At 40.5% G+C, this 12,551-nt stretch overlaps 1 protein-coding gene across 8 annotated transcripts; it reads right to left on the bottom strand.

Annotated features, from left to right (window-relative positions):
• Window positions 1–2,676: 2,676 nt before the first annotated feature.
• Window positions 2,677–10,565, bottom strand: thyn1 (thymocyte nuclear protein 1). Of its 8 annotated transcripts, none has more exons than XM_034169120.1 (9): window positions 10,340–10,374; window positions 10,280–10,289; window positions 6,293–6,356; window positions 6,010–6,218; window positions 5,489–5,557; window positions 5,200–5,292; window positions 3,051–3,146; window positions 2,829–2,979; window positions 2,677–2,753 (listed from the first exon to the last, which is right to left on the bottom strand). In XM_034169120.1, coding segments are annotated over exons 1-9 (741 nt in total). In that variant the 5' UTR covers window positions 10,342–10,374; the 3' UTR covers window positions 2,677–2,706. The 8 variants fall into 8 exon arrangements, with proteins under 8 accessions (XP_034025011.1, XP_034025012.1, XP_034025013.1 ...); XM_034169121.1 differs by having other exon boundaries at window positions 6,010–6,206; XM_034169122.1 differs by having other exon boundaries at window positions 6,010–6,200.
• Between the last annotated feature and the right edge of the window lie 1,986 nt (window positions 10,566–12,551).

The raw sequence follows: 12,551 nt of genomic DNA, 5'->3' as shown, positions 1-12,551 counted from the left end.
TTTTAAGTGAGGACTTAAGTATTATCACATTTTTGCTTTTAATCTGTAAATATAACCGGCTAAAACTTGCTAACCCGATCTTTGTGCACACTGATTATGAAGTTGACTGTGCCACAAAAATGACCTTCATGTTGCTTTTTCTTGGCCTTTCAGTGACGTTAGCAAAAGACGCGACGCCCTCAGCGTCGTAATTAAACATTGTGCCTGTGTGTATGACGCAAATGACATCCTTCTGCCTCTAATGTACTTTTAGACTTTTAACCACAGAAAAGTAACATAGAAGTATCTATCTTTTGCAAAATGCTAATCAAATATTACTTGTCTCGAAAAGCTTAATAAACTGATGCCAAAAGTCTCAGAGTTGGTTGTATCAATATGTTCACGTCAAAAACAAACTCAATAAAAGATGTTTCCATTTCAGAGCGTCTCCACCATAGGGACAGCCCCCGAAAGGTGATTTTCAGTGCAAGATCATGCTTCTGGGCATCCCTGAAAAACCATTGGGCGGGGCTTTGGCAACCACCACCAAGGCAGACTTGCGAAATGAGTGCAAAAATAAAAGAAATATAACAATGACTAACAGATGACAGATGGTCTGATGAGGTATAGCCATTGCAAAGTTGTCCGCAAGGACTTGAAGATGAAAGAAATTCCATGTTGCAGTCAAATCTGTTGCAGAATTCCTGGGTGATTCTTTAACTACGGGCACTATTGGCCTTGTAAATGTAATTTCCGCCACACCATTGCCTTACAATATAAAGTGCCTTGGGGCAACTGTTTGTTGTGATTTGGCGCTATATACATGTGCTCTGATGTCACTGTTTATCTCCATAGAAACTACCCAAACAATCTTTCATACAAACTGTTTAAAGGGACATTACAGTGTTGTGGTGGAAATTACGGCAATAGTGTGGGACAACTACATTTTGTTTAAAAAATCACAACAGTTGTATGACATTGAATATCCCAATTATGTTTTGATTATTTTACTGATATTTTATTCAGAGATATTTAAAACATTAGAAAAAAATGTTTCTTTACCATTCATTTTTATCATTTAAGATCAAAAGTCTGGGTGTGGGACAAGCACAAAACGGCAATATTTGCATATAATGATGCTGAAAAAAGGTGAAAAAGTCGTCATAGACTACTAGAATAAATTTCTTAACACACTTTCATTGTAAAGATAACTATAAATGTGTGAAATTTCCCTTTTTTTCTGTTTTTCATACAATATGATCAAAGGACATAAGTGCCCGTAGTCTAAGAATCACCCTCCTACGTCACAGCATGTTATCTGCATAAGACCAATGGGCTTTCACCGCAGTGGAGATACAACGGCTGACAAGACCAATTATGGGCTGTTCTTCTAAATGTCCAGACATCTGGGACATAGGGTTCTAGTGTTGGAAACAGACCTATAGACAAAACAATGAAATGGGAACTGATATTGACAATCACTAAACTAAATACAGTCAAAAAGTAAAGAGTTTATTTTTGTCCAGTTGCCTCATAATACAAGCAGTCTGAGAATTGGCACCTTCAGGATTTGGGGCCACGGTTCTGAGCGCAAATTTGATGGATTGCTCCTTTGCCTGAGTTGTTGCACCAACTGAATAGGATGGAATTATGTTGAGGACCAGAAGGTGAGGAGCTTAAGAAGACTACCAAAGATGGCCTTGGCTATGACGTATTTGCCTTCAATTGGCATGATTGAAATGGTTCAAGTATCACATCTGGCTACCCTACAGAGGTTTTCTTGGCACGTCCAACTCTTAGGAGGCCATGGAGTAATTACAGGAAACAGTGTATTGATCAAACAAACATCTTGTCTGGCCTGGGAACACCTGTGGTTAGTCCAGGAGGAGCTGGAGTATAAAAGAAGGATGTCAAAACTACCCAGCAATGATCCAGTGGAGCTCGGTGATTGAAGATTTAGACTGCTCACCCAAGATTCCAGGCAAACCACTTGAAGAATGAAACCTTATCCACATTTACTCAGGAACTGGACTTGGGAGCAGAAACTGGAGAATAGCTCCAACCCCTATGGGCCACATGGCTCAGAAAGTAGTTACTTAAAGTCACTCAGTCCCAGATAAATGATGGAAAAATGACTCAGAGACAACCAACCAATAGGTGCTAACCAAGTCTGGCTTTAGTAAAACCGGTATACGAACTAATTTAATCAGTTGTTTTGGGATGTCTAAATTTTCTCCTGCTTCTGCCTGTTGATTATTTTTCTTATTCCAGGATAGTCTGGTCAACAGTTTTGTTTGTAGTTCCTGCCTGAGCCTTCTATCAGGTCTTCGTCCTCCAGAAGATTCAGGCAGCTGTCCGTGTCTGCATCATCACATACGACTGGCTCAAAAACGTCCAAAGCTTCATAGAGAATTTTCCCAAAATACACTGGTTTAAAATCCAAAACAGTATTTCCCAGAGACCCAGACTGGTTTGATTTAATGGACATCAATCTGAGTGTCAAAACTCTATCTTAACACAGTGTGGGAGGACATCACATCGGATATAAAGCTCACAAAATGAGTGTGACGTAGGCCCTTAAACAACCATCTGTTTTGAGGTGGAACGCCTGGGCCACAATCTGAAATATATTTAGTAATGTTTTCTACATTAAAAAAAAAAAACAACAACAAGGGTAGATGACTAGTTTCTGATTTCACTGCATCATCAAACATCTGGTCCAACTCATCACAGTGGCTCTTTGTCCTCCATACTCAAGATGAAGTCAAATTCCTCTGTAGAGAAGAATAACAGAAGTATAAGATCAGAGGTTTGATGTCCTGTCTAAACTAAAATGTGTCTTTACGTACTTGATGTCAGGGGTTGGACAGAAAGCCTGGCCCTTGTAAAGAGCGCCACATCCTTCAGGGGTCCGCCTTTGGAACGATGCTGGAGGTGGTACACTTTGAGCTCAGACAGTGTAAGAAACCGCTTCATCATTCGTTGATACTGAACATCCACCTGAAACACAAACGCAGTTCAAATTTTACCGACTGGAGACGTGTCAATGTGAAGACCATGGTGTCTTTTACCATGCTCCATTTGGGGTTATCTGGTTTGCTGGTTGAGTCAAAATGGACATCCTTCTTGTCAAACTGTGTGTGGTCCACATAAGCTTCTTTCACAATCTAAAGATGAACAAACAGCTGAAATTTGCAACACTTTTTTTTCTTCTTCTCTTGTAGTGGCTACAATGATGTGACCGATGTCATTGTGGGTTTGCCTACTTAACCCTTTGGGGTCGGCGCTGTCGTATACGACGGTTAAGACCAAGCTTTACTAAATTATAAATAACCTTTGAATGATATGAGATAGAAACTTACTTTTTTTTCTTTGCTGAAAAGTTAATTCTGCGAACTTTCAAGCCAGCCATCAGCCATCTTTGTACTCCTCATAGAAGCTGTGTGATGACGTGCGCAATGTGAGTGTCCAATCGGAATTGGTTCACCGTCACATAGTTTTCCAAAATCCAATCGTAGGGCAGATTTACCTCATGTGAAAAGCCAAAGATCATTTTCAGGAGTGATATGTTACTAGTTGGCCCGTCTGAATAGCCCCCTGGGTGCTCCAATGAGTACATACTATTAGTACCATACTCAGTGCACCCTGCGCCATTGTGCACAGCGATCAGTGAAAGCAGGAGCACACGGAGAGCCTATGATGACAATCTCATGTGCTCAAACAAAGAGTGTGTAACTATCAGGATTGCTCCACTAGTTTGCATGTGAATGTTACTGGATAACTCAGTTGCTTTCACCATGAAGACAAAAAACCGCATAGACCATTTTGTATATATTGTTCAAAATGTGCATTTGTGTTTATTGTTTGAACCTTTTTGTTGTACAGTCTTTCACACAAGACCTCAAAGTACCTTTATAAAGTGTCAAAACAGTTGTTTATTATAGTTTGTTGTGTGTTTTGAATAAATGTGTGTGGAAAATTATTTTGCGCTTTATTTTTTCCTTGCCAATTTTTGACTGTAAACCTTTATTACACTTATAAAACACAACAAAAACATATTTATTCTGAAAGCACAGGTTGTCCTGAAAAAAGAGACATAAAACGTGATTGTGGGATGCAGGGAGAGCTGTTAACAGCAATAATAAAACATTTATGCCAAGTGAGTGAACTGTCCAAAAAATGCCCTCGGACCCCAGAGGGTTAAACCTACAACCTCCACATTTGATGTCCCGGGTTTGATTCTGGGGTATAGTCGGGGATTAAGGTTGGTTTAGGGTATGGTTAGGGGTTATGATTAGGCTTCAGATTTACAGCTAAGCTTATGGCGAGGGTTAAGGGTATATGACTCGCTCAGGGATTACAGTTAAGCATTATGAATAAATTTAAACATGGCCAGTATTAAAGTGAAGATATCTGGTTAAGATTAAAGGTATGGTTAGGGTTAGTGCAAGGATAATGGATTATTTTTATGGCGTGGCTACTGCCACAGTACCGTGTCAATAGAGCTCCATTTGTCTAATGACACAGAGCCAATCATATTCTACATTACATCGTGGTGTAGACTGTAACCAATCCCCCAATCCGGTTACTCCACTGCCATAATAAGTAGCGTGTGCCACAGTGTCAAGTCTGAAAATGGAACCTATTCTCTGTTCTCAACCTATTCTCAGACTTTAAATGTGTAAGAAGCCACAACAGACAGAACGGGCAGAACGATTTATCTAAGAGTCACTCATTGGCAGAGAAGACATGGCGGCATCTGATTGGTGCAGTGTCAATAGACAAAAGGTTATGTTTGTGACAAAGTACTGTGTCCAGTAGCCATGACCTTATGTGCACTGGCCTGTTATTAGTTTACATTATGGTTTGAGGTAGTTCCGGGTTATGAATGGGGTTTTGATTAAGGTTAAGGGTTGTGATTAGTCTTAGTATGGTTGGTGGTTCTAACTACGGTTAAGGGTTATGATCAGGTTACAACTTATTTATTATTATGGTTAGAGGTACGGTTATGTGTTATAGATAGTTATGGCTGCCGGCAACGATGAAAAGTTATAGACAAAACTTTACTTTTAAAAGAAATTGCTTTTGTTGTCTGTTGCTCAACAGTGCAGCTGGATTAAATGTGAAGATTGTATCTTCAAGTTGGTAAACCCACAATGACGTCGCTAGTCTTTTTTTATCATTCTAGAATCTTATTACGAGGGAACCAAAGTGTCTTACTTTCATTAGTCCTGCTATTCCAGGTTCCTTGCAGTTGCTGTGGTAAAAGAAAGCCAGCTGCCCTTCTTTCATCTGTCTCATGAAATTACAAGCCTGCAAACATTCATAACGCCACTTAGAAGAACTCTACCAGATGATCAGAATTTAGTCTTCTGCTGTTCTAAGCCTGGTTTCCTGCAGAGGGTTTGATGGAACCTGACGACAACAAGACAAAACTCCGTTCTTGGATCCTGCGCTCCTATTGAGGCTCCACATTTTCAGTACAGGATCCAGATTTGTGGCTCTTTACCTGATAATTGCGAACGCCATCCCAGCAGCCAGTTTGATTGGGTAAAGCCTTCAGATCGTCAATCCCGAACTGTCAAATGAAGCAGAAGCATGAGACGCGTAGATGACATGCAGGCCGTCATACAGCAGTAACAATTCATTGGTGAGAATATTTAAAACATTAATATTGAAACTCACAAACTGTTAAAGGACTCAGAGACTTCCTTCACAAAAAATGTCAGTGAGAAAGTGTTAAGAGTTTGTCATTGTAAATTTTGACAGCTTTTTGGCTTTTTTTTCCTCACTGTAGGCAAATATCGATTTCAAGTATGGGTTATCGGTCTCCTGCATTAGTAGTAATCTGTATTGGTATCAGCCCTGGAAAAGCCATATCGGTCAACTCCGAGATGGAGGTATTTTTTTTTATGTAGTTATCTGGTGTGAAAACTTAAATCCTCATCAAATGGCATCTAATTGGGGGTGAAAGCTCTACTCCGAACGATTCATGTCAGAAAAAGGCGGGGCTTATTTGGTATCAGGTACCTTCACATCAACTCCTTTCTCAAAGCGACTCTCGGGCTCAGACTTCATCAGCCAGTAATAGTATTGTGGACCATCGCGTGATTCGGAACCACCTGCTCGCTCCTGATTCTCCGTAACATGTGACGGCGCTTTTCTCTTTCGGCCAGCGGTCTGGTCAGCACAGTCGTCTTCGAGAGCCCCGTCATCTTCACCTGCGTCTGAGGCAACACATATTTCAGACCAAATCAAATCTTGAATTTGATTTCATTTGTAATTTTCTGTTTGTGCAGATTTAAGCTGCGACCTGATTTTGCTATTTGTTGATGCACTCTGGACTTCTTCTTTGGTGGCATCTCGGTTTTATGCTCCTTTAACACAACAGAAGAGAAATGATTACTGATGTGTTTGATAAGAGTCTGTACTTCACTCAAAACAGATATTGTGCAGACAATTTAAAAACACGTAAGTTGCCTATAAAGGCAGGGACACAACTAAGTTCATTTTTGGTTGTCAATCCATCTTATTTTCACCAAATGTTAACTGAATAAATGAATTTAATTAATTACACAGTCACGACCTTGTCACACCTTTGAGGAGCTTTTGTCGCCATCTAGCGGGTGATGTGAGCATTTCAGAGCTTCTGTACATTTCATACTTGAAACTCAAAATTAAGTAAAAAAAAAAAAAAGCCATTTAGAAATGCTAGAAATGCATGATTTTTGGCAGAGTTTTGACCTCCAGGTATTGATTTAGATTTTGAATTTTACAGTTTTTGTGTTTCAGGGCACAGAAGGTTTTGCCGTACAGTCGGATGAAAGGACAGCAATTTTTCTGGACAACTTAGTTGTGAATAAATACATAAAAACGGAAAAATAAAAATAGTGAGTTGGGCACCAGCTCCATCTGTCAAATTGAACAGCTGCAGATAGATCAGTATAAGGATAAGGGTTGGGGTGGAAAAATATAATTGATGGCAAGAAGTTTTTCTTTCCTTTGAAGTTGTCGTTGGAAACGTGAGCCGGTGTCCCGACGAGATTAGCTACCTGTCGAGAGGAGCTCCACTGCGCAGACTGGAGAGAGTGGCGTCAACTCAGAACATGGCGCCATTTTGGTTCCAACTGTGCTGACCTACTGAATGAACCTTTAATGTTTTCAACATTTTTTTAAAAATTATTTAACCACATACTGCAACAAATCCAGGTACAGGTGTTATCAAAATAAATATAAAAATAGGTAAGCTATCAAATTTACCATTTATGATGATTTATTTAATTAATTTAAAGCCTGATTTTATGCTTCAGCAGCTCTGTTTCTCTGTGTCATGCAATCACGTGCGTGAAAGTTTTAAAATTCTCCGTCTCTGGATTCTGCTTTATTCTGGATTAATTTGACCCTCAACAAGCTTTTCGTTCTACAATCATCACCTCCAAATCAAAGGTAAGATGAACAATTTCCTCTTTTATCAACTTTGTGCTGTTAATGTGATGCAGCCTTTTCTGATCCATTTGTAATCAGCGTGCGCACTGCAAAGACTATTAAAATACGATGGCAGACAAAGCAGAAAAGTGTCAAATCACAGCCTTTTGTGTCTGATTTAACAGGTGCACATCAGGCTGCAGGTCTGAGTCTGAACATGTGTGAAAAAAATAAACGGTCGGACTTTTAGTCACAGAAATGACTCCGGTTCCACTTTCCTCAAATCGGCGAGTGTCAGAGCTGAACTTTAATTTGTACCTCTGTTACTGTGCACGTCCAGACTGCCCGGGGTTTTAAATGCAAATGCATTGTGATCAGACAGGACATTTTATCCGACTTGAGCAAAAATTTGTTGTACAAAATCCGTTATACACAGTGTTTATTATATGGAAAACAATACAAAAACTTTGGGACTTTATTTGTCCGTTGACTGCTTATATCTGTTTTATACGATGGCGGTTTAGGTGACTTTTACTTTACATGGGACTGAACAATAAATTTACCTCTCAAAACTCTGACGATGATGTCGGCTTCGGATCTGAAGGGAATCTGTACATCTTGAAGCCCAAACTGTGTCTATTTGTGCCTCCAAATGCACAGCCAACCCGTCATTTTCAGGAAATAAATAAATAAAATAGCTGGATTTACATACAGATTAACAGTGAACGCTATTTTGAACCCAAGATGGCACCATGAGTCACATGACCTATTTTTTTTTTTTTTTTACTCGTCATGTCGCCACTCTCTCAAATAAGGCACCCTAGTTCTTTCTACCCCGGACTATAACATCTCCCCCCCATGGAGATGAGCTGCCCCACCAAAGAAAACCCACATAAGATTTATCTTTACATAAAAATACAGAAATAAGTGTCTTCAATTTTAAAAAGTAAAGATTTGCATGTACACACTTTAAAGCAGAATGCTGTTAGATGACATATTAGTACAACAGTACATTTATTGTAGACTAAAACTAATATTTTTATTGTGATGAACGATTATCTTTTGTCCCTTCTGCTGCTCCCTTGTTTGCACTCGGGGTCGCCACAGCAAATCCACTGTGGATCTGCATGTTGAATTGGCACAGGTTTTACGCCAGATGCCCTTCCTGACGCAACTCCACATTACATGGAGAAATGTGGCAGGGGTGGGATTTGAACCCGTTACCTTCTGCACTGAAACCAAGCGCACTAACAACTTGGCCACCACCCATGATGAACGATTATAGCAAGAATAAAAAAAAAAAAAACAGCCTCCAGGTTAAGAATACTTATCTTTTTATAGTGAGTACCGGTATATTTTACACATTACTACATTCGGATGAACAATTTATACATTTATTTGCCAGTCTAAATAAGCTAACTTTGTTAAGTATCATATAGTCAGTGAATGGCAGCAAAACGTGACGGGATGCTCAACTCGACGGGGAGCTCATCTCAACACACGTAACCGTCGATTTACGCTATGAGGAGCTCATCTCGACAGAGTGCCGGTTCTCTAAATGACACCAAGGTTCAAATAACTCTAAAGGGCATAGATCCAAGAAGAAAAGGCCTCTATGTGCTAAATTTAAGATCTAAACTTTCTAGTAGAGGTGGGCGGATCGATCCTAACATCGATAATATCAATACCAACGCTCAGCGCCGCCGTTCGGCATAAGCAGACTACGGAGTCTGGAGCTGAAAAACGGAGGAAAAAGAAACAAAAAGATGATGCCCGTGTGCATCCCTTGCTGGCGAGTACGTGTTAAAGGTTTAAATTGTTTTGATTACTTAATGTTCAGTGGTGCTGCTTAAGCTAGGTTGCGTTGGCTTTGCTGATTTGATGTAGCTTTAAACACTAAACTTAAACGCTTTAATAAATTGTAACGGTTTGAGTAGAACTTTTGTGTGTGTGTGTGAGGGGGGGGTTCTCTTGTATGGGGGTGGGGGGGCCTCCCTGACCAGTTATGCTTAGGGCCTCCAAAACCTTAGCAGCGGCCCTGCCAACGCTGGTATTGATATTGAACGATCCTCATGTAAAAAGATCGATACTCAAGCTTTTTTTCTCTCCCACACGTACTGACTGCTGCGCACGCAGATTCATCAAAGTCTACTCTCTGTCTGTAAGAGCAGCGCACCCTCCTCCCTCTGGTCTTTTGTTGTTGTGTCTTCACGTGGCTCAGCGGTGCACAGAGCAGTGCACCCTTGTATTGTGGTTTGTCAGCCCTCTACCTCAGGAGAATTTGTTTTAAGTTGTGTTGAGTGATTTTTTTTTTTAAAATGTTGATTGTGATAATAAAGTATTTTGTTGTCATGTACAATGTTTGGTGAAATTCTATCCTAGGTCTTTTGGATCCTTTGGATCTATGAAACTTAAATATGAAAAAGTATCGGTATCGGCGATACTGAGCCTGTATTTACTTTGTATCGGATCAATACCAAAATTCCCAGTATCGCCCACCTCTACTTTCTAGTCTTCTGGACTCCTCCTCTTCCTTTTGTTGTGGGTGTGGCAAATAGCAGCGCCTTTCCTTTTAAAGTGACAGAGACAGAAACAGATTGTTTCTTCAGGATGTAAAATTTGTGGTTTTTCATTAGCATCGCCAAACTTGTTTGCTTTTTGGATTTAGACTATTTTAAAGACACCCCACACCTGTATTAACTTGGTGAAAAGTGGATAAAATGCCTCTTTTAACAGTTTCATAACTGCTTCATCCTGCTACAAAAAACACAGAAAGTCAAGTTACAGTGAACACGTGTCTGCGCGTCATCAAATGCGTGGCTTTTTTTTACATAATGTGCAAGAAAAGCCGAAACTTTAATAATTCGACACAAACCTGAACACTCGTTAATCTCACGCAGAAAACAAACAAACAAACAAACAAACAAAAGCCATCATCCCGCCAAGGTGACGTCATCAAACATCACGGTGCGCTTGGTATATTTACCAAGTGCTCCCGTTTCGGCTCTCAAGCTGTTCACAGAACGACCAACAAAAGTAGAAGTCACGACAGATATCGCAGTTTAGAAATTCCGAACCAGTTTGGTAACCACTTCAAACAGCCAGATTTGTAAAATATTTTGAAACGCTTCGTTACGCTGCTGTGAAGCCTGTGCACGACCTGCTGTCAGAACCATAGAAATGAACAAACACTAGAGCGGACATCATCGCTCAGTGACGGGTTGCTCAGGCCGCCATCTTTGGAGAGGAATTGTAAGGAGCACGAACGTTTGGGGAGTTGGAGCCTGTCTCTAAACTGTTGTTGGTCTTTATTATGTGCATCGATCAGAATTATATGTTAAAAGTACTCTCACTGGATATGAGCAGCCGTTGGGACTAATTTCATCTGGTGTCAGTAGTGAGAATTCTGTTATTATGAATAATGATTCATTCCTACATTACATGTATTTTACATATCTCACACGTCAGTTACAAATGACATTTTTAATCAGTTGCACATTTTGTATGATACTTTTAGAGAATGAGATCGAGAACAATCTATAAAAATCGCAGTTATTCTTTACGTCAACGATAACTGCAGCCCAAAAAGTCAAATTATTTAAACCTTCTATGTACATTTAAAGACCATTTCACATGTGTAAATAGTTTGTCTGCTGGTGCTTTGTGCTGTAGTGGGGCAGATACGTGTAAAACTCTCCTCAGTAGTTGTGTGAGGACAGTCTGGGCACCGGTGACCCCGTCTCCATCCAGGGGCATAGTGTGGACATGGGGGAGGATTACAAATATCTGGGGGTGCACATCAACAAAAAGATGGACTGGGATAAAAACACTGAAGCCTTCCACAAGAAGGGCCAGAGCCGCCTCCATTTCCTGAGGAGGCTCCGGCCCTTTAACACCTGCTGGACCGTGCTGACGATGTTCTACGTGTCTGTGGTGGCCAGTGCCGTCATGTTTGCTGATGTCTGTTGGAGGAGCAGACTAAGAGTATAGTGGACACCAACATACTCAATAAGCTGATCAGGAAGGCCAGTGACATTGTTGGGGTGGAGCTGGACATTTCGTCGACTATCGACACTTCATATGACATATGAAGTGTTGTTTTCTATGTGTTCTTACAGGCTGAATCCATTTCATCCACAATTACATTGATTTTAAAAAATATACACAAATGCACAACAAAGAGTTTTGCAATGATATCTAATTTCTTAAAATGATATATCAAACAACGCCCGTGCAAAATTTCATTCTACATGCTGTATCTGTCCCGCGAGCTGGATGTTTGTTGTTGAGTCACTGGGAAAAAAAAAAAAAAACCTTGATGGAACTTGTGGATCTTGTTACTGTCAGGACAGTGGTGACGAATCCCCTCTAAAGATGGCGGTCGCAAAATCAATGAATGGAGCTCTGCGTCCGCTGTAGTGTTCATTTATCTCTATGATCAGACTCTTTACGGCTTTCAGCAAATCCTGTTGCCAGGTCCGGTTATCACAAGCGAATTTGGACTCATATGAATTTTGAAAGTCGGTCGTCGCAGTTTTGGTCTTAAAAAAACCAGACACCTATTTTGGTTTTGTAAGATAATTAATACATATATTGTTTGTGTCTAATTCTAAAATGACAAAAATAGAGTAGTCTTTGCATAATTTTATGAGCTGATGCTGGGCCTGGCAGCACAGCGGTTAGCACTGCTGCCTCACAGCAAGAAGGTCCCGGGTTCACTCCCTACCTGAGGCCCTTCTGTGTGGGGTTTGCATGTTCCCATGGGTTCCCTCTCCGGCTTCCTCCCACTTCCAAAGACGTGTCATGTGCAGGTTAGGAGAAACTGAACGTAGGTGTGAATGTGTTTTTATGTCTATCTATGGTCCTGCAATAGATAGATTGACGTCCTGTCCAGGGTGTGTCCCGTCTCACGCCCTATGACTGCTGGATTGCTCCAGCTCCCCAGGGACCCTTAGAAAAAAATTAGCAGGTACAGAAAATAATTCAATGTTTGGCATGCTTAGTATTATTTTCATGGCAAAATATGTTTTTGTGTGTGTGTGTGTGTGTGGAGAAGGGGATCTAGATATCTAGTTCTGGATCACATCAGCTTGTGTGACCTCGGCTCCTATTATGATGTCTGGAGGGTTGGAGGTCATATGACCAGC

This window comes from Thalassophryne amazonica, chromosome 4, assembly GCF_902500255.1.
Source record: "Thalassophryne amazonica chromosome 4, fThaAma1.1, whole genome shotgun sequence".
NCBI lineage: Eukaryota > Metazoa > Chordata > Actinopteri > Batrachoidiformes > Batrachoididae > Thalassophryne > Thalassophryne amazonica.
Note: the sequence above shows the minus strand (reverse complement) of the source record. Positions and strands in the feature narration are given on the sequence as shown.

Bases quoted from the DNA above. Each gene is read 5' to 3' on its own strand.
- thyn1 (XM_034169117.1), bottom strand. From the start codon at position 10,360: ATGACGTCACCTTGGCGGGATGATGGCTTTTGTTTGTTTGTTTGTTTG. The intron at 5,558-6,009 runs GTACCTGATACC...TTCATTTGACAG, and splicing joins AGAAAGGAGTTGATGTGAAG to TTCGGGATTGACGATCTGAA. The intron at 2,980-3,050 runs GTAAAAGACACC...TTTGTGTTTCAG, and splicing joins ATAACCCCAAATGGAGCATG to GTGGATGTTCAGTATCAACG.